The following is a 22,576-nucleotide window of genomic DNA, read 5'->3' as shown; positions in this document are numbered from 1 at the left end:
ATTAAGCAATGCTAAATGGAAGCTTAAAAAAAAAAGAGGCACAGGGCTAAAACATGATTTCTTCCCATTTCAGCACGAAGCCTCAGTGCTCAAGTACTCACCCTGGAGAGGCCAGGGTCCCAGCAACTTGGGAACATGCTCTAGTCTACCATGCCCCTGGGTTAGGACGGGAACAAAGTCAACAAGGCTGGCACTGCCATTCATTCGATCTGCAAGAAACCACCTCGCAGGAGGAGAGAGGAACCGCAGGGCAGGCTGGCCAGTGGGGAGCCTCTCTGTCAAAGTCTGCATGGGAACAGGTGGTGGCGCTTGAAGGGCTCAGCCCTCTCTCTTGGGTCTGGCTTTGCTTGCTTTGTACGTTCCTCACACTTTGCAGCAGCCCAGTCCTCTGTCAGCTGTGCTTACAAAGGGACGGCTTCTAAGACGTCTCAAGAGAGGGACCAAGGCTCCTTGACCTTGACCACAATGCGCTGTTGCAGCAGCGGCAGGACAACGGTTCCTCTCCTACCCATCATCATCCTGTGCTGCTCCCGCAGTGGGCTGAGGATTCCCGCTCTCTGCCAGCAAGACCGGGCGGCAGCCCTATTAGGCTGGTGCAGCAAGCAGTTACCTTAAGGCCCTGGGATGGGACCTGTCTGTCCTTCCAGGGCTAATGCACCTGCAGTGTCTGCATCCTACACTTGAGGCGAAGTAGCAGGCAAACCGCGAGGCTTCACTTCGAACTCTTTTTATCAAGTTCTGTTACGAAGCGGTAAACAAGGCAAAAGGGCTCCTGGAGCAGAAATGGCTGCGTGCAGAACAAGTTCTTCATGAGGCTGTCAAAAGTCAAAACAAACACGGAGCCCTTCTGGGGACGAGGGAGCCCATATGCTCTGAGTGAGTGTTTCAGAGACAGACGGACCTGGGGCCATTCTGTATCCTTTACCCCTGCTGGTCTATTAATCTACTTGCATTTCCCCAGTTTTTATTGTCAAGGTATTATAAATTAGGAAACTTACAAAAGAGAGTATGTAATCTTCTCTGAAATGGCCTGCAGATATGTCACTGTACTAAATGTGCTTCAGATTTAATGAAGCTTTAATGTCCTTTTTAATTTTGCCTGTTTCTGTATCACCAGGGGTCGGGCAAGGCAATCAGCACTCAAGAGGGTGGTTTGGTTTAAAACTAGGAAAAAACTCATTTGCTTATGAGTTGCACTGTATTTTCTTAATTAAATTTACTGAGTAAAATGGTTTAAGTTCAGCCAACCAATGACCTTTGTATGTAGATTTAGATTTATAAATAGGTTAACAGTTAAAGTAAAGGGTGGGGGGAGGAATTGCAACAAAGCAAACAGATTAGAGCTAAGCCAATAGAAATCTTTGCTCTCTTTATCATCTTCACCAAAGCAGCATTTAAATACTGTATGGCAGCTTTAAGTCCGGTTTTGTAAAAGTGCACTGAAAAATGTGGACCCATGTAAGCGCCAGCTATTCATCACGGAGCTCTCACTCCCTTTCCGTTCCCAGGAGGGGAGCGGCTCACACTGCCAAAGATGGGAGAAGCTTTATTTGTGGGTTTGTGTGTGGTGGGGGGGAGGCAGTGGAGGGAGAGACAGGATTCTGCTCACTGTTAAGTAAGGTTCCCCTGTAAAACCAGTACTGTCCCTCAGCATCCCGACTGCTCTTTGCACACTGTGATGCGCCGGAGTCGGCAGCATTTGCGTATTTTGGGTTTTACCATCTAAACGACACGTATATTTGCTGTGCAAAAAATCATCAACAATCGCCAAATCCCTAACAACTGCATGACAGAGAGCTTCGTATTTTAATAAAAGTTTTCCTTCACTGACAAAAGCACAGAATGGCTTTTGTTGGTAATAATGAGGCTGCCGTGAAGTCGTCCCAGTCAGGGAACGCATACGATGTGGCACGAAGGTCCTCACAGGACACAGACCCACAACATGTTTCAGTGATCCAGTTCCCTAGTCAGGGCACTGCTAATGCTGTGGGAGCACTTTTACATTCACGGCCACGCTGAAGAGTCCTGGGTTTTTTCCTTTAATTCTTAATTTAGACATATTCTGTGTTTCTCACATAACTGTGGGTTGAAAATACGCACTTTCAACACAGCCAGCGATTTAGCTGAAGGAGGACTTTACAGGCTGAAATGCACTAAGAGTTGTTCTTAATTACCTTGTGCACATTTTACACAATTAAATTTCCATCTAGGGATTTCTGCATTCAGATTGTGCACGGTAAAACCTTGGCTTTTTACAGAAATGCGGCAGGCAGTCTGGAACACTCAAGACACAGGGAAACTTTCAAAAGAATCAGACTTAACTACTGGATTACATAAAATTCCCTTGGTGAGATTTCATCCCAAGTCCAATTTACCCAGTCCTTGCGAAAGAGTTTAAATCATCTGAAACTATGCTGGCCAAGAGCCATAATAAATATTAAATACCTCAAAAGCTACCCCAAGATTTTACTTTGCTTCTCATGTATCAATTTCACTGTCCCCTTACTGAATGGTTTAAAAACAATCCCAAGGATATAACAGCAATTTACCAGTGTTAAAGTGCTTTGGAGGTTAAACTGACAACAAAGAAGACAGAAACACAAAGCGTCTTGAAGTAGGGTTTCAATTAAATGTGGAGGATTTAGTAATGCAGGACCAGGAAAAAAAAAAAAAAAAGAAGAGTTACAAATTAATTTAATCTTCTGCCTATAGTTTGCAGCTGCACTCCAAAGCGTCTTGGGCTTAGGAACAAAGCCTCACAAGGCCTCGCAGTGAGGAAAGCTTCAATTTTTAATGTATAATGCCATTAGCTGATAACTTGTGGAATCTGTAACCCCTGCGGAGGGGCATGAGTGCGCGTAACAGAGACTGATGAAGTGACATATTTGTTCCTGTCTGCAACTATGAGGAACGGGGCTATTACTAACACCATCGGGCCCAACAGAAATATGCCCGAATAACCTTTGGGACCCTCCATGTGATCGGTTCTCGCTGCATCAAATATATTAAAATCAAAACCTAATGCACTTTAATTAAGGACAATTAGTTTGTTTTACTATGACTGGTTAACTTGTTATGATCTTATCATGGGCTGCAGATTAAAGACGGGATAATAAATGCAGTGGAAGCATCAAACTGTGCACACGCCTTCCATCCAGGCTAGCTGGCACTGGTGTCTATTTAAGGAAAGTGAAGGGTGCCGTCAGGAGAGGGGTGCAGAAACAGTTCACTCTGGGCCGAGGACCGGGGCACTCATGCCTCTATTTCTCCTTCCTCACGATATGTCTGTTTGCACATAACACTTTCCTACACGCTGTAAGGACTTCTTTAACACAAACAGAATTATGGCCCAGCGGAGGCACCAGAAGCTTAATTAATTTGCCCAAGGTCACGCTGCAAGTTGGTGGTGGAGCTTGTTAAATTACTCGAACGCTGGGCTCTGCAGATGTTTTGGCAACGGCACAGGACCCTGTCTGCAAAGGCTCCCGAGGCTTCTGGTGCAGTGGGTGAACCCCAGCAAATAACTCATTATGTCTGTGCGAAAAGCGCCACGGACTCCCGAGAGCTGGCCAATGCGGTCCTGTCTTTGTGTAGGGAGAGCCTCAGTGTGAGGTTCCCAACAGGAGTGTTCCTGCACATGGGCCAGCGCTTCAGCAAGAACTACGCGTCCTCACTGCAGGCCACTGATACCAAGTGGATTTATTGTGTCTCAAGGAGCCCAAATGCAATAGTAGCATAAAGCAATAAACCCAGCACTTCTGCATCCCTCAGAGGGTCCTGTACCCCATGCGAGATCACTAACAGCAACGGAGGAACGACAGCATTACAAATACATGTGTCTAATACAGTGGCTCGCTTTCTTTAATTAGCAATGGGCTTAGGACAGTGGACACTCAATCGAGGAGAAGGTACCAGTAATTCACAAGTACAATACCCTGATGCTGCTCCTTTAATTGCGGTATTTGTTTCACTGTTAAAAAAAATGATCGCTGGCTGCAGGCCTCCCCGTGAACGCTGAAGAGCATGATACATGGAGGTCTCAACCTGGGCAAACTGTACCTAAACTTACACTTTACTGCAGCTTAGTTCACGAGCCTCACCTAATATAGGGCTGGGTCCCAGCGCAGCAGGGGGATAAATCATCCTGGAATATTACTCCAGCAAAGTTTAGCTGTGACTGCAGCATATGTGCTTCCGAGCCACTGAAGCAAAGGCCCATAAAATACACTAATTACTGGAAGTTATGGTCACTGAGTGATTGATAGCACTCTGCGAGGCAACTTCCTCATTTTCAGCTCTTCTGATGGGGCTCATCCGCCACACAGCAATTATTAATTCATGACCCAGCCCTCGGGCAACAGCACCTTGACTTCTAATTCTCCTGCTGCCAAACTACTGCTACAGCTGGACACTGTCTTCCTTCATTCTGAAGGCTGGGTAAGGATGATAAAAAGCAGATTTCATGCTAAATGCTATTGTTTTGAATCTTTAAACGTTGCTTGGGCTTCTTAACCCTGCTGTCCCAAAACACATAATTCTCCTTCTTCTGTAATGCTGTCTCCCTTGCATCGCTTTCTTTTTTTCCCCCTTAGACCAGAGTGTCTATCTACACAGCTATGCAGATACACGTGAGTGCGTATGTGTTTGCGTTCATGTGTGTATACATGCGGGTGCTTCAGGAAGTTTGTGGAAAATGGAATTAAAAGATGAGCTTATTTTGGAGCCTGAAATGTTGAAATCCATGTCTATGAGGGACTTCAAGAGTAGGAGAGATGTATATTATAGAAAAAGTAGGCATGAATTTCAAAATTTATTTTGTAACACAATAAACATTTTTTAAAAGTTTACTTTTTACTTATTTGAAAGGCAGAGAGGGGCCGATGCTGGCTGACGCTGTGCCGTAGTGGGTAAAACCACCATCTGCAGTGCCAGCATCCCATGTGGGCGCAGGTTCAAGTCCCGGCTGCTCCATTTTCCATCCAACTCTCTGCTATGGCCTGGGAAACAGTAGAAGATGGCCCAAGCCCTTGGGCCCCTGCACCTGTGTGGGAGACCCGGAAGAAGCTCCTGGTTCCTGGCTTCGGATTGGTGCAGCTTTGGCTGTTGCAGCCAACTGGGGAGTGAACCAGTGGATGGAAGATCTCTCTCTCTCTCTCTCTCTGCCTCTGCCTCTGCCTCTTCTTCTCTCTCTGTGTAACTCTGACTTTCAAATAAATAAATAAATCTTAAAAAAAAAATAAAGGCAGAGAAACAGAAAGAGATACAGAGATCGTCTATCCCCTGGTTCACTCCCTAGATGCCTACACCAGTCAGGGATGCCAGGGAGCTCCATTCAGGTCTCCTGTGAGGGAGGCAGGGACCCAAGCACTTCAGCTATCACCTGCTGCTGCTGCTGCTGGACAGGAAGCAGAGTGGGGACTGAACCCAGGCACTCAGAGATGGGATGTGGTGTTCCGAGCAGCAGCCTGGCCTGCTGCACCACAACACCGGGCCCTAAACTTGCCTTTGAATTTCACTTTCCCATAACGTTCTGAAGTTCCCTTATGTGTGCGTGTGTATGTGTATGTGTACACAGCAATCTGTTTGTCTATACCACATTATACCAAAAACCCTGGCTCAATAACTTTTTGGCCGAATGCTGTGCTTAAATGCAATATATAATTCCAACCAGGCCATAGTCTAAATAAGGCAGCTAGATGTTAAATTCAAAAGAAGGGGAGGAATTTTCCATTGAAAAAGACCCACTTTTGAAACTTTGCATCCACTCTAATTGTTCCATGTTGATTCCCATCAGCAACTCTACTCAGAACAAGGCTAATTAAAATATCTGGGTACATAACTAAATCTCTGAACATAACTTAGAAACAATGCAGAGGTCTCTCTCTTTTTTTTTTTTTTTTGACAGACAGAGTGGACAGTGAGAGAGAGAGACAGAGAGAAAGGTCTTCCTTTTGCCATTGGTTCACCCTCTAATGGCCGCCGCGTCCAGCGCGCTGCGGCCGGCGTACCACGCTGATCCGATGGCAGGAGCCAGGTACTTACCCTGGTCTCCCATGGGGTGCAGGGCCCAAGCACTTGGGCCATCCTCCACTGCACTCCCTGGCCACAGCAGAGAGCTGGCCTGGAAGAGAGGCAACCGGGACAGAATCCGGTGCCCCGACCGGGACTAGAACCCGGTGTGCTGGCGCCGCAAGGCGGAGGATTAGCCTAGTGAGCAGCGGCGCCGGCTTTCAGAGGTCTCTTTTGATGGTGTTCTGTGCCTTGAGAGGAAACATGGTAAGAGACTACAGAGAGATAAGGTTCCATCATGATGCATGAAAACAACTGTTTTACTTCTCTGATGGAAAAATGAGTGTTCTTCAATGTTTGCACAGCTCAAAACACAATTCTCAGGGTAGTTTTCCTCTCTGGAATCTGAGAGGTGCAACCGCTGGGCAGACGCGACTCTACAGCCCCCTACTTCTGGGATGTGTCAGGAAGTCCCAGGAGACTCAACCCACAATCCTACAGACAACATTCCTACCACTCCCTGCCCGCACCACTCAGTGTGACCATTCCTCCTGCTCTACATCTCGCCGTGTCTCCAAACGCCTGGCAAATTTTAACCTGTTTAAGGGCAAACTCTGACTCACACATGTTTATGTTCTCTGTGACACCTGAAATTGCACTCTGCAGGAGGCTGACGATAAGCATTTGCTGGTTGTGATAAATGCCTCCCTTCCCCACTGCCCCGTCCCCGAACAGTGTGGACTCCTAGAGCCTGTTCAACCTGGGGGTGAAAGCCTGGCTGCTTCTATGCTACCATAGCCTAATAAACACAGCACACACACTCTTCAGTAGGACGGTTCCACAGTCTTGACTGAGAAGGCCCTCTTCTGCATCACTGCTCTGAATGGTCATTGGCTACCACTCTGATGCATTTACGCATTTTGATGCACTCAGATGGCCTACGTCTTATTAAAGACCAGAGGGTTGCAGGCCGGGAAAAGATCAGAGTTAACTGCCCCCGGAACACATCTCACGTGCTTCATTCAATGGCCATGTGAACAGCCATAATAAGCATTCAGAAACGAAACCCTTTTAATATGCTTGTATAAAGCTGCCGTGTGCTCTGGGGGCTTCCATCGCGGATGTGCTGTCCAGAGGGCGTGGCTGGTGGTGTCTGCGATGACATCAGGGCTGGGATCTACTCTGCTGAGCGCCACCTGCTCTGCACCTCTGCTGCTACACGTTTCACAGCGACAGGAGTCACGGTCAGGGGACATTCTCACACTGCTGGCTCCAGGCGTGCTGCTGCCCTGCCAGAACACTGTCCCCCAAATCCAGCCCATTCAGCACGACGGAGCGAGACGCCATCGCTCCCAGGAAGCTTCCTGGGGTGGACCTGCTTCCAGAGACGACCTTAACAGGATCTATCATCCCAGACGCTACTGTGCAAAGCGACCTTGTTACTTCCCCAGCAGGAGCCTATGTTGTGATCAACAGAACTGGGCAGGAGTGATCCTATGTGATTTCTCCGGTTGGGCCTTAAGAGATCTGCAGCTTTTGCCACTGCAGCTTAGCACCCCAGGTCTCATGAAGAAAGCTTACACTAGCTGGGAAGGGGAGGGAGATTTCAGAGAGAGAGAGAGAGAGAGAGAGAGAGAGAGAGATAAATAAAACAGGCAGATAGATAAATGAGAGAGAAAGAGAGAGCACTCCCAAGTATTGGTTACTCCTCAAATGCTCACAACAGCCAGGACTAGGCTGGGCTGAAGCAGGGATCTGGGAACTCCATCCAGCATTGGCAGGAAGCTGGAGCCAAGAGCCGGAGCCAGGAACTGAACTCAGGTAGCCCGATGTGTGACACAAGCATCTTTTTTTTGGCCAGGGCAGAGTTAGACAGTGAGAGAGAGAGACAGAGAAAAAGGTCTTCCTTCCATTAGTTCACTCCCCCAATGGCCGCTACAGCCAGTGCTACGCTGATCTGAAGCCAGGAGCCCGGTACTTCCTCCCGGTCTCCCACGCAGGTGCAGGGACCCAAGCACTTGGGCCATCCTCCACTGCCCTCCTGGGCCACAGCAGAGAGCTGGACTGGAAGAGGAGCAACAGGGACCAGTACCCAGTGCCCCGACCGGGACTAGAACCCGGGGTGCTGGCACCGCAGGTGGAGGATTAGCCAAGTGAGCCATGGCACTGGCCAACATGAGCATCTTAACTGGTGGGCTACATTCTGCAATGTAGGTCCTAATTACTACATGGAATGGCTGGCCCTGCTAGGATTCTGACCCACAAAGTCCCGAGTAAATAAATGGTTGTTCTTTACACTATTGGGATAATGTACGCTGTAGTCCTATGAAAAGCAGTCTTGACTATCAGAGCCAACAGAAATCTGCCTTTTCCTTTATCTAATTTCCTGTTCACTCACCATTTAACATTCAACTCTTCTTTTATCAAACCACTTGACCTACTTTTCTATAGAATAATGGAAGAAGCAGACTTTAACCCAGGAGTCAGGACATCTGACTGCTGCTGCCTGGTCTAGACATTTCACTTTTTTCTTTTCTTTTAAAAAGATTTATTTATTTGAAGGTCAGTGTCACAGAGAGAGAGTGAGAGAAAGAGAGAGACAGAGAGACAGAAAGAGATATCTTCCATCCAATGGTCTAGATGACTGCAATGGCTAGTACTGGTCCAGGACAAAACCAGAAGCCTGGAGCTTTTTCCAAGTTTCCCCCATGGGTGCAGAGGCCCAAACACTTGGACCATCTTCCATTGCTTTTCCCAGGCCATTAGCAGGAAATTGGATTGGAAGTGGAGCAGCCAGGACACAAACCAGCACCCATATGGAATGTCGGCTTTGCAGGCAGTGGCTTTACCTGCTATGCCACAATGCTGGCTTGTCTTTTTCTCTTTTAAAATATTTTATTTATTTATTTGAAAAGAAGAGTTACGGGGGCCAGCGGGGGGAGAGCGAGATCTTCCATCCACTGGTTTACTCTGTAAATAGTTGCAACCTCTGGGGCTGGGCCAGGCAGAAGCTAGGAGATGGACTCCTATGTGGGTGGCAGGGGCCCAAATACTCGGATCATTGCTTGCTGCTTTCCCAGACACATTAGTAGGGAGCTGGACTGAAAGAGAAACAGCCGGGCCTTGAGCAAGCACTTCAAAACGGGCTGTTGGCGTCGCCGGCAGTGGTGGTACTTGGCCCATGGCGCCACAACGCAGGCCCCGACACTTCACTTTTTGAAAAACTTTCATTTTCCTGGCTCTCAATTTCTTCCCTAGCAAAAAGCAGATCGTTGGTTCTCATAAGGTGGAGCGATCTTTGATTGCTGGTTTCTCACTGACTTCCTATCACGGGGAGGTTAAATGACCTGGTATCAAATGACTCTGTTAAGTGTCTTGTCCGTGAAAAGTGTAATGTTGTCACTCTTCTTATTAACACGACACAGAGCAAGAGGATATCAAGAGCTGGGAGAGAGGAAGGAGCACTGGCTCCCGACACCCCCACCCCCAGAGTGTGAGCCGGGCAGTAACCGGGCACCACCTTCCTTCTCCCGGGCAGGAGTGGTCTGACTTATCAAGTTCTACAGTCTCTTCCAGCTAACACTCTCGTCTCTAAATACAAGTAAGATGTGTCTACATAAATGTTGAAGTTACTTTGGCCAGTGGGATCTTTAAAGAACATTTCAAGCCAATCCCGGGTCACTGGATTTGAGTATTGATTGAATTCTCGAAGCTGTGGTTTTTTGTTGTTGCTGTTTTGTTTTCTAAATTTATTTATCTGAATGGTGGAGACACAGCCAGATAGACAGACACTGAGAAAGGGTGTGTGTGTGTGGGGGGGAGCTCCTCTCTGTTAGTTTACTTCCCAAATGCCCACAACAGGCAGAGCTGAGCTAGGGCCCAAGCCAGGAGCTGGGAATAATCCAGATCTCCCATGGCAGTAGCAGGAACCCAAAATCCCAAGCCATCACCCCTGCCTCCCAGGGTGCACATTAGCAGGAAACTGGAATTGGGAGCTGAGCTGGGACTCAAACCTGGAGATGCGGGTGTCCCAAGGAGGGGTCTTAACCACTAGGCCACACCCACTCTGAGCAGTGGTTTTTAACCACTGGATATCTCAAAGTCAGCAGCAGTGCCCCCCCCCCAAATTATCATAAGACTCCTAGAATTTTGCAGTTGATAAATGTCAGTGGAAAAATGTCCTTCTTTTAGATTTCAGCTCAGAGTAAAACCAAAGCATTCAGTTACCCTTAACAGATCATCCCGCTTATCTAACAAGTTTTAACTGTCAAGCACCCTGTACAACGCAGGCTCCAGCCTGGCCCAGCCCAGGCCATTGCCGCCATCTGGGGAGTGAATCAGCAGATGAAAGATCTCTCTTCTCTCTTTCTCTCTCTCTCTCAACTCTTTTAAGTAAATAGATAAATCTTTTTAAAAAAAGGTCGGTTCCATGGAATCAGGGACTTCTGTCAGCTCTGTTCATGGCAGTGTCCCCAGTGTCTCCAGGCCCAGCGGAGGCACACACAACACGTATTTGCTGAGTGACTAAATGAATACATGGCTGCACCTGAAAGGTGCAGGCTCTTCTGCAAGGAATTTTTTATATTGAAAAAAAAAAAAAAAAAACTAAGATACTTGAGTGGCAGACTGCACAGTTCAGTAGGAAGGGTACAGGGCCTGTCCACGAGCAGACTCCTACTGTAACGAATAGAAAGCCGCACACCTTCAGCGTTTGCTTCCGCTTTGTTCTTGCTGCAGAAGGTTCAGTCTGCTGCCCCAAAGGTAACAACTGCTTCTTCCTCGCTGATAGCCCTCCAGTGTCCGAGGGTGGGCTGCCGAAGTCCAGCTTTGTCTTTTCTTTATTTAAAACTCTTCAGTCAGGACTTTGTGTCAACCTGATGCTTTGTTTTTGAATTCCAAATTCTGTGTGGTTGAGTATGTATATGATATGGGCATGTGCTGTTGGGAAAAACCTTAAAATCAATTTGAAATCCATCAAAATAATAAAATGCCTAGCTGGGACTGCTAGCACCTGTTCTGTCTTGTTCCGTCGATCTCATGGTTGTTCCCGACGGCTCTGAGCACAAAGCAAGCTCAACAAAGCCCCATTCATTGGGAAACACTGCACTGTGTCTGCCAGTTTCACATTCACCACGATCGCTGACAGCCCTGGAAAATGCACATTTAGGCACGCTGATCTGAGACAGCTGGATCCCTTCACAAACCTTGCGGAGGACGGCGCTCGTCAATCCATCATCTGCCAAAGGGCGTTTTAACAGCTCCTTCTGGCAATAGGTTACACAAAAGTTTAGATGGAAAAATGACAATGGGAAAAATCAAGGCGGAATTACAGAAAGGGGAGGCCGAGTGGGGAAGTGGGGGCGGACAGCGTCATGTGCTACTTCTCTCAACATCCAGCAGTGGGAGGTGAGGGGCCCTCGACAGGGACTCTGAAATTTCTCTGCACCACCTTCCGTGGAAAGTTCCGTGGCTTCCGGGTCCTTCAAACCCTTTTGCCTCCTGATGGTTTTCAGCAGAGACTTCTGAGCGACAGGTAAGATGTTCTATCACCTGCAACAGCAGACTGCACATAACGTAATAAAATGCAATTTCCACTTATACTCTTGAAAGTAACTTCAAAAAAACCAGGAGGAGAAAAAGTGAGTATTTGAGTGGAGCACACTCGGTGCCAAGGTTCTGTGGCCCGGCAGAACCGACAGCAGCTGCCCACGGGACATCCAGAGCCACCTCTCGTACCAGGCTCCCGATCACCCACGGCCAGAGCGGCAAAGTGCAGCCGCGGATCCACAAGGACAGCGTGCGTCTGGGTGACTTTTTCCTTTTTTGTACAGAGAAGCAGGGGATGCATTCTTTGCATACTTAAGTAGACAGGAGCTCCACTTCTTCTTGGAGATATTTATCTAGATAACACTCCATGGTTCTTGATACTTGGTACTCAGTACATACGGGATGGCTCTTCAAAGAGAAACTTAGCTTTCTGGGGTTGCTGATGTTCAATGCAAGCCTAGAACACGGAAAATGTTGTGATCCTGCTTGTACACACACAGGCCAGTGCCTCCCGCACCACACTGCAGGCTCAACAGGGAAACAGGCCCATCTTATCTGTCAGTGTTTCCCCAGCACTTAGTGAAGTGCTTGGCCCTCAATAAATATTTGAGTAATGAAGGAGTTCTAATGTAATATTCATCTTACAGATAGGCAACTGATACTTGCAGGGGCAGGGTGAGGTGGCTAAGAGCACTTTAATGATAAGCTGTGGTGCCAATATGTGAACCCAGCTCTGGTGAGTCCAGAGCCTGGGCTCTTGAACAGTTCTGGAATTAGGCTGACAGTCCTTGAGCCTGGAAACAACTTCAGAGAGAAAACGAGACTCTCCATTAGACTTCCCCGGAGGCTTCATGCGGGGGACCAGGGTGGTGACCCACGCCATTCCATTTTCTTTCTTTTTGAAAAACTTGAATGATTTTTTTAGAAAACATTTACTTCTTTATTTATTCACTTGAAAGGCAGAGTTATTGAGAGAGAGGGATGGAGAGAGACAGAGAGACAGAGATCTCCCATCCTCTGGTTCACTCCCCAGCGGTGGGGGCTGAGCCAGGTCCAGACCAGGAGCTCGGGACTCCATCCAGATCTCCCCCATGGGTGGCGGGAACTCAGGTACTTGGGCCATCTTCTTTGCTTTCCGGTGCATGAGCATGGAGCTGGGTCAGAAGTGGAGCAGCCAGGACTTGAACCCGTGCTCAGATGGGATGTGACTTTACCCACTGCGCCACAATGCCCGCCCAGTTTTCCTTTTCGTTTCCACAGCTCAGCATGGTTTATGTGTCTGCTTATAAATGGTGAAGGTTACACTTCACGTTCTTGATATCTAATGAGTCATCCAGCATCCACTACACAGTATATATAAAGCCAAAGACAAAAACTGAGACGTGTTAACACATTTTACATTTCTCTAAGACAGGGTATCCAACTATTTGACTTTTATTTATTTAGTTGCTTATGTGAGAAGCAGAGAGACAGTGCATGACACAGAAACAGCACACTCCCACTGGCTGGTTTACTGGCCAAAATGCCTGCAACAGCAGGGACTGGACTGGGGCTGAGGCCTTGCTCAATTCAGGTCTCCCACGTGGGCTGCAGGAACCCAGTGACTTGAGCCATCGCCACTGCCTCCCACAGTCTGCGTCACAGCAGGAGGCTGGAGGCAGAAGCCAGAGTATGGAATTGAATCCAGGCACTCCAACGGGGTATCCTATCCTGACTGCCAGGCTTGGATGCCTGCCCCCTGCTTGTACTTTTTATGCTAACTTCATGGGGAAAATTGTGGTTTACTATTTCCCAACAAAACTCACTTCCTCTGGCCAAAAATACTGCATGTGTCTTTCAGGAAAAAAGTTCCTTTCTCTGGTTGTTTTTCTGTAGAACTAGTAAGAGGGAGGCAACCTGAAATGCCACAGCAATCTCTCCTCCATATGATAACATGAAGACGGAAACACTTTATGGTTTTCTCTCCTTTGCGTTCTCTTTCTTCCTGGAACTTGGAGTTTTGCACAGCAGACTTCTTGCCCTGGTTCTCTCGTGTTCATTTCTTTCCTCTATGTTGCTGCCCTTGGAACAGTAGCCTGTTCTGATCTTCTGAGTGCAGTATTTGTTCTTACTCCTCTGAAGACAGCATGCGTAGTTAATTTGGATTTTCTCCCCCACCACGTGGTTTTTCACACCCTCCAACTTGATTTTTTTCCCAGTTATTTTAGGCTTCTGTTCTCATGCTAAAGGCTGTCCTCCAATGTTTCATTAAGAGTAAGGAGTGGGGACCAGGGTTGTGGTGTGATGGATTCAACAGTCATCCCCTACAATGCCGATATCTTGAATGGGGGTGCTAGTTTGAGACCAGGCTCCTCCATTGTGTGTGTGTGTTTTTTTTTTTTTTTTAAGATTTATTTATTTATTTTAAAATCAGAATTACAGAAGGGCAGAGGTAGAGGCAGAGAGAGAGAGAGGTCTTCCATCTCCTGGAGTTGGGCCAATCTGAAGCCAGGAGCCAGGAACTTCTTCTGGGTTTTCCATGCAGGTGCAGGGGCTCAAGGACTTGGGCCATCTTCTACTGCTTTCCCAGGCCATAGCAGAGAGCTGGATGGGAAGTGGAGCAGCTGGGACTTGAACAAGTGCCCATATAGGATGCTGGCACTGCAGGTGGTAGCTTTACCCACTATGCCACAGCTCCAGCCCCCAGAAGCTATTTTAAAACCATTACAAAAACAGAGAAACACTTGGCCAAAAAGATTTCTGGAGTATCCATTAGGGTACTGGAATTGTGTTAGATAGTCCAGGAAGTTGTCAGAGAATCAGCTAAATCTGTAGTGGAAAATGTGTGTGAAGATGTGGATGACGGTTGGAAGAAGATAGCACTGTCGGCCCCAGAGGGCAGAGCTGGTGTCACGGGGGCTGGGCTTAATTGCACAGGGGGCTTCAACAGGTTCATGGAGAATGGCATTAAAAGATACATTTAGGAGCAGGTGTTTGGCCTACCAGTTACACTGCTGGTTAGGACACCTGTATCCCATGCTGGAGTGCCTGGGTCCCAGTCCCAACCCCAGCTTCCAACTCCAGCTTCCTGAAAATGCACACCGTGGGGAGCAGTAGTCATGGCCCCCACCACCCACGTACGGGGGAGACCTGGATTGAGTTCCGGGATCTCAGTTTTGGCCTAGTCTGGTCCTGGCCACTGTGGGAATTTGAGGAGTGAGCCAGCAGATGGGAGGTCCCCCTGTCTGTCTTTCTTAAATGGAAACAAAAATGCTAAATTCATTTTTGTGCAACACAGTTTGAAATTCACATAGTTTTTTTTCATAGTACATATTTTCCATGAACTTTTGAAGGTCCCTCAGATGCATGGATCTCAAAGATTTTTTTGCACCAAGATAAACTCATCTTTTAATTCCATTTCCCACGTACCTTCTGCAGCGCCCCAGCGCCCTTGTTACCTTGGGATAAGAGGGACAGTCCGCGGAGAGTACGGCAGGCACAGTGCTGCATGGATTCCTTTGCAACTTGGTAGAGGTGAAGTCTACGACTCATGAGTAAAACCCCTTTTGTAAAAATAATAGAGCCCATAAAAACCCTCAGCAAACGGTGTTGCTTTGATGGCCGTGACCTTGTGTGTGTCTTGGAATCTGTTCTGCACCTATCGGGAGCCGCGCTGCCGAGCCGGGGTCCTTGCCTTCATCGCTTAGCACATCATTCAAAGCACTTCAATAACACGGTGCTCACGCTGAAGACGGGTCTCGGAGGCCTCACTGACACACCAATTAGCCAGGCGCATCGAGCCAGGCTCCGGAGCCGGGTGGGGGATGAGGCAAACAAAGGCAGACAGAGCGCGGGTTCCAGTGGGAAGAGCAGAGAGCGTGTGCTGGAGGTGGGGTTTTCGGTCCGGCTCCTGCGCAGGAGTCTGCCAGAAGATCACTCGCCACCAAGCCCAACAGGGTCACTACAGGGCAGGGGAACCTTTTTTTTTTTTTTTTTCCTGCCAAGGGTCTTTCGGATATTTTTAACATCACTTGCAGGCTGGATGAAATTATCCACTTAAAAACCAGCCTGCTACAGTTGTACTGAGCGTCAAATCCCGCCTGAGGCTGCCATGGCAGAGCCAGGTCAGATGATTTCGAGGGCCTAATATGGCCCGCGGGCCAGACATTCGCAGCTAGTAGCTTATAATGACCAGTCAGAGAGAACCACAAGGCAGATCGCGCACCTGCAGAGCACAGTCAGGGAGGGCGTGGGGACATTACAGGACTAGCTCAGCGCCTCTGTAACGGATCTGCACTGCAGGCGCAAGGCTGGAGGAGGGCGGATGCTGACTGACTTCCTGATGCAAGAACAGTCAGCTTAGAGTCCAGTTTTTGCAGGAACAACCGCTATGTCCCTCTTACAGGTGTTCGTGGGGCTGGAATGACCCATGCATGAGGGCACTGCGAAGGCTTGTGGAAAATAGATCGAAAAGTTGATCTTACTTAAAAAAAAAAAAAAAAAACTGAAACCCATGCTCAATTGTTTTGTAACATACACCTTAATGAACTTTCTTTAATTAATTTTTTAAAGATTTATTTATTTATTTGAAAGTCAGAATTACAGAGAGGCAGAGAGAGAGAGAGAGAGAGAGAGGTCTTCCATTTGCTGGTTCACTCCCCAGATGGCCGCAACAGCCAGAGCTGCGCTGATCTGAATCCAGGAGCCAGGAGCTTCTTCTGGGTCTCCCACGAAGGGTGGCAGGGGCCCAAGGACTTGTGCCATCTTCTACTGCTTTCCCAGGCCAGAGCAGAGAGCTGGATAGGAGCTGGAGCAGCTGGGACTTGAACTGGTGTCCATATGGGATGCTGGGCACTGCAGCATCCCACTACACCACAGCACTGGCCCCTCATGGACTTTTCAAAGATCCTACATACGCATGAATTTCAAGGTTTTGCACCAAATAAACTTATCTATTCATTCCATTTTCCACAAATTGTCTGAAGTTCCCACATACATGAATGAAGTTATTAACTCATCAGGAAAAAAGAAGAGTGGAACTTCCTCCAGCCATTCTCTGGGAGGAGAAACAAACACCGAACTCCCTATGCAATGGAGAAATGGCAGGCCGGCACTGTGGTGTACTGAGTTAAGCCGCAGCTTGCGACACTGGCATCCTGTATCTGCAGGATGGTTCTGAATCCTTGATGGCTCTCCTAATGTACCTTGCAAGGCAGCAGAAGATGGCCCAAGCACTGGGCTCCTGCCACCCAGGTGGGAGACCAGAATGGAGCTCCTGGCTCCTGGCTTTGGTCTGGCCCAGCCCTGGCTGTTGCAGACACTTAGAGAGTGAACAAAATGGAAGATCTCTCTCTTTCTTGTCTCTGCCTCTTTCTCTTTCATTCTGCCTTCCAAATAAATAAATAAATAAACCTTAAAAAATGAAGAAGTACGCTAAAAGCTTTTAGGTACCCTCTGCCCTTTCATTTAAGGATGAAATAAAACCATAGAATTTGGTAAGAGGATTATGGAGCTGGGCAAGGAGCGGCTAGGGGAGAGGCGGAGGGGAGAGAGAACTCCAGCACCCAGCTTCGGTCTCTCTGATTCCTTCTCCGCCTCCTGCATTTTCCCACAGCGCCCTTCGTCACAGGCACTCCATGGGAAAAGGTCAGCCCACGACACCCGGAGCAAGGCGCGCACACAAACAGGTACCAAGACTGTCCTGGGGAAGACCCTGCCCGCTCTGATGCTGATTCTCTCTGTAGGGGCTTCCTGGGTGCACCTCAGAGCTGCAGGGGAGCGGCGGCGGGAGAGATCCACTATCTTTCCCCCTCCTCCTCTGAGTGGCCACCTCCCTCCAGGCGAAGTCCTGCTCCAAGGCCAGCTCTGTTCTGAGCTTCTCAGACTCACTCCCTGGGCTTCAGGGCTCTCCTTCCCAATGTGACAGCTTGGGATGCCCCTCGCAGGGCTCAGCCTGGGACGTGCTCCACGGGGAGTCACTGCATGAGCCGAGGGCTCGAGACCTCAGCGTCTGCACTGGCGAGGGAACCTTGCTCTTAACGACGAGCAGAGAAGAGGAGCAACACTTGCAGGGTGCTCACTCTTGGAATGCAGTCTGCACCTCCGACTTGAAGATGCTTCTCCAGCTAGGGTGATCTTAAAGAAGCTTTACCACTCTCCGCCCAGCACACTGTGATAACCGAAAAAGAATCCTGGCCTCCAAACACTTCTTTTGGACTAAGTTCCCAGTCCCTCCAGGTAACAAAAACAAAGCAAGAAACCACAACCAAACCCTCGGTGTTCTCTTGTGGTCTTCAGTGCTGAATCCCCCACAACGTCGCATCTGTGGACTCGAAACCTTCCACACCCACCCCACGGCTCTATCACATGGTTTTCTTTATCTTAGACCTCAAATAAATTCAGCACATAACACATGTCCAGGGCCTTACTCCATTCTCCAGGGACTTTCTGTTCTACCAATCTGTTGGTTGCATGTTGTCACTTGTGTGTCTGATGGGTCATTGAGTTCTAGGTGTGTGTGTGTTGGGGTGCGCACAGAGGCTGCAAGCTCACAGCTCTTTTTGAAGGCTTTTTGTTCAGTGTCACGGACACAGAGGAGCTCCAACCTAGTCCCAGCCTAATCCTTCTTAATCTTACAAATTCAATGAGTCTACTTTCTTCAGTCTTCTGGAGTCTATTCAGGTTCTCTTCCAGGATAAATGAACATGATCAGGGCCAGTGCTGTGGCGTAGCGGGTTAAGCCGCCATGCAGCACCTGCATCCCACATGGGTGCTGGTCCTAGTCCTGGCTGCTCCTCTTCTGATTCAGCTCGCTGCTAATGCTCCTGGGCAAGCAGCGGAGGATGGCCCAAGTGCTTGTGCCCCTGCACCCATATGGGAGACCCACATGAAGCTCCTGGCTCCTGGCTTCAGTCTGGCCCAGCCATTTGAGTAGTGAACCAGCATGGAAGATTTCTCTCTCTCTCTCTCACCCCCTCTGCCTTTCCCTCTCTGTATCTCTGCCTTTCAAATAAATGAATAAATCTTTTAAAAAAATGAACATTATCAACAAATCCCAAATATATCCGTGGCAATCTCACTCTCTAATGCCACACAGAATTTCTTTATTAATCTTTGCATCCTCAGTACCCAGCAAGATACTGGAAGACATGTATTCCAACATGCAACATACATAAATATTCATGTGCTACACTATTTACTGGGCATCTGCCGAATCTCCTACCTACCTTAATCTTTGCTTTCACGCCTACCCCTCTGTCTCAGTGCTCCAGAGAGCACTCGGTGATCCTTGGAAAACGTCAGGTCATTTCCTCTGAGTGACACTGGGAATCCTTAGTGTAGCCTACAAGGCGGTACATGCTCTGGCCCTGGCTACCTCCATGAATTTATTTTTTCCCACTTGTCCCTTGCAAACTCCACTCTGGTCACCCTGGCCTCTCTGCTTTTTCTGACACATACCCATCACAGTACATCTTAGTGCCCTAGACCTGCTGTTGCCGGGGGCTCCCTTTTTCACAGCACTCAAGTCTCTGCTCAGTCTTTCATCAGGCAGAATTTCACCACCTGACAAGTTACACATCCAGGTATCCGTTTGTTTATCCCTTTGTTTCCCCTCTTGCCTCAACCAAACCTAACTCATAAGGCCAAGACATGGGTGTCCTCTGGTTACACCATCCCCACGGCCCACACAGCAGGCAAAGAGGAGCTCAATGCATGAAACTGTAAATGAGTGTGGAAGGACGAAGGGGGAGCCCTTCTGTGTGCTCTGAGTCTCCAGGCTATTAGCATGCTCTCTCATGGAGTCGCCATGCCTGTGTACTGCTGCCTTCCAGGGCACAGCACCGTCTCAGCTATGTGACTACAGACCGCTTCGTGGAAGGGAAGGGGAGGTAGCAGCACAGTCACAAGGTGCTCGCGTGGGAAGGGACTCGGGGCTCGTGGTTTTGCACCTCCCAGTGAGGGCCGCCTGGGCAACCAGCAGCAAAGCTGGGCCTGCACTCAGGACGCCCATTCCCAGCCTGGGATTCCTGTTTCTCTGCCCGCTAACCTCACAGTTGTCCTGGGCTGTCTAGTCACCTCTAAAATCCAAACACCACCAACAATTTGGAATCTGTAAAGGGAAAGTATGCACCAGCAAGGCCTGAGTCCCGCAAGTCAAAAGCCCGAGTCTCGCCTCAAGCTGGCTCCTAGCAGCAGCCCTTCAGGGTGCCTTGGCAGACTCAGCTCGGAGATCTGTCTCCCATCATTGCTAACCTCGCAGCTGGTGCATAATATTATAGTTCTTCTTAGATTCCCATTTAAGAAGAAGCAGAAGAATATGGTTTAATAAACATTGAACATTCGTTTTTGCTTTCTCTCTATGGTGCAGGTGCATCGAGCCTGGTGACATTTTCTTCCAAATACAACGGCAGTCATGCATTACAAAAATCACAGGCAAAGTACTGGACTAAAGGAAAAGGTGGTAAAGTCGTGATTGCAACTCTATGATCTTACTTAACAAACTCGTTCTATTTTCTAAAAAGTCTTCCGTTATCTGAGTCACTGTAAGCGAAAGACAATTCTGGAAGCACTGTGGTGTCTGGGTGCCACACCACTGAAATTCACACTGAGCCAGGTTTCCTTCTCGAGCAAGTCCTGCATTTCCTTCTAAATCAGTGGTCATTTACGTAACAGCCTTGGTGAGGCGTTCTAGTGGGGCTGTATCTAGCGCACTGAAAGTCCATTCTAAATACAGCTACACAGAGTAAAGATATTAAAATCATGCTGAACACACACACTCTGTCCCCCACCCCTGTCCTGTCAGACCACCCTCCATCCCGCATGCACAGGTGCTTGGACCGTATCGAAACCAGGTCACTGTCTTGTTTCTAAACAAACACACAGAACATATACATCCATCACTTTTGAAGCCACTGCCTTTGGAAGTCGCACATGAATGTCAAACAAGGCTATCGTCACACAGGATGTGTGTGGAATGCCTCTTTCAGAACACAGCTCTCCAGGTTTAATGTATATAAGGATCACCAAGGGAACAGGTCCACACTGCAGATTCTTACACATCTGGAATGCACTGGTCTTGGAGGGGCCAGGGGGCCTGGGTTTTCAACAAGCACTCTGGGTAAGCCTTCCACTGGCGATCTGGGCAAAACGCATGGAGCTCTAGGAACTACCCAGAGTCCATTCACAAGTCACACGAGGACATCAAATTAAGGGCTTCCCAGGCACCTCTGGGTGCGGACACACACAGCCCACCAGGGGTTTGCTTTATTCTATCGGAATCTTCATGTTCCTCCTGACTGACCACCTTAGCACAGGCACACTCAGAAGTGTCTATTTATGAACAGTGAGGACAACATACCTCCATGAAGGAGATCCCCAAGCTCCAGACGTCAGAGTGGATCCCATACTGCTCCCCTGAAATTCTTTCAGGCTGCAAGAAGACAGAAGGGGCTGTGAGCTGATGGACGCCACTCCAGAAACACATCCACTGACCACGAGCCCAGCAAAGGGGGGAAGACGCCAACCCTCACACACCACCTGAGGGGCAGCAGGGCATCTTACATGTATGTACGCGCATGTGTGTGCTTGATGTTCTACGTGGGGACTGCACGGAGGCACACATAACCTCATGGAGTCGTCGCAAATGCCCCATGGGGGAGATTTATCACCTCTGTTTTACAGGAGACAGAGGCTCCGAGTGGTGCAAGAATCTGGGCAAGATGCTCCGCTAAATTTAGAAACTGGAGCTCGAGCCTGGGTTCTCTCCCTCCAGGTGCAGTGGCCTGAGCTGGCAAGTGACAAAGTACACAACATTTTGCAATATTACCATACTTACTTGCACTCTGACAGATGGATCTGGAACATTAGGGCTTGTCAAAATAGTGTTTAAAAATGTTTACTTTTAAGAAATTTCAGACTTACGGGAAAATCTGGAAGATTAAGACTAGTGCAAAGAACATCCATTTTTCCTTTACCAAGATTTATGTCCAGTTCTTTGGCGTATTCTAATATAACTTCCCCATACGTCACTGCTGTTAATGTCCATCAAGAACCTCAAGCAAACGTGAAGATCCCAGAATCCTCCAGAAATGTTAAAGAAATAACCAATGTTGCCTACTCCTTGTCCTTTCTCCCCCTCCCCATTTCTTTATTCCAACAGCTGGCTGTCATTCATACGTGCACATGGCGCTTTGCGCAGAATATAGGAAAAAAAAGACAAATAAAGGCTGAACCTACATACAAAATATTTTGGTGAGACCAACAATGACATTAATTATATCTGTCCACTGCACGGCTGAAACAAATGCAAACCACAAGGTGACAACAAGGCATAGAAAAAATGAATGTCAATGGCATAGAAAAGAGTGGTAAGGTTCACAGGCATCAGGTGGCAATCCAGAGAACTCCTTAAGGAGGACATCCTCAATGACCTCTTGTTGGAGAGATTACTCTCCAATAAGCTTACAAAGCTAGATTGCTGTCACGAAACTGTGAGCAAGAATGCTCAGCGGAATCAGGCAGTGGGCGTCACACGTCCATGGGGAAGAATTCACACGGTAAACAGGGGTGGGGACAGTAAACAGGGGCGGGGACCTGTGTCCAAGCCCCTGAAACCGACCTGGGCATGAGACGGGCCCTGATACATTGTGAATGTATGGAGCCTGGGTTTCATGGCTTCAGGCTGCGCAATTCAAAACTGCTCTCATCCTTGGGCTGTCTCGTCCTGTCTTCTCTCCTTTAAAACAAAAGCAACCAGCAGGTACCACACTGCTGACGGGTGGTCTGTGATGGACACTTTGCAGCTGAAAAAAGCTGAAGCTGTGGCTCCCTTCCTCGTGCGACGGCTGTCACCAGACTCACATCTGGAGCACCTCTGTGCTGAGATTTCAGGGAGGAGCAGAAACCCCTGCCCGTTTGAATGTTCCCAACACAAAGAACTGACAACTGTTTGAGATAATGGATGACACTGGCCCTGATCTGCCCGTTACACATTACATACATGTAGGGAGATGTCACCTGTACCCTACAGTCAGGCATAACC

General features: G+C 48.3%; 1 protein-coding gene across 5 annotated transcripts in view; it reads right to left on the bottom strand.

Annotated features, from left to right (window-relative positions):
• MAP2K5 (mitogen-activated protein kinase kinase 5) overlaps positions 1 to 22,576 on the bottom strand; it is a 271,279-nt gene that overhangs the window by 88,480 nt on the left and 160,223 nt on the right. For all 5 annotated transcript variants that reach the window (XM_051821811.2, XM_002718071.5, XM_002718072.5 and 2 more), the window contains one exon: positions 20,894 to 20,965. In XM_051821811.2, coding sequence (XP_051677771.2) covers positions 20,894 to 20,965 — 72 coding nt within the window. The remainder of the gene's footprint in view (positions 1 to 20,893; positions 20,966 to 22,576) is intronic.

Source organism: Oryctolagus cuniculus, chromosome 12, assembly GCF_964237555.1.
Source record: "Oryctolagus cuniculus chromosome 12, mOryCun1.1, whole genome shotgun sequence".
In the NCBI taxonomy this organism is placed as follows: Eukaryota; Metazoa; Chordata; class Mammalia; order Lagomorpha; family Leporidae; genus Oryctolagus; species Oryctolagus cuniculus.
This window is presented reverse-complemented; position numbering and strand designations above follow the sequence as displayed.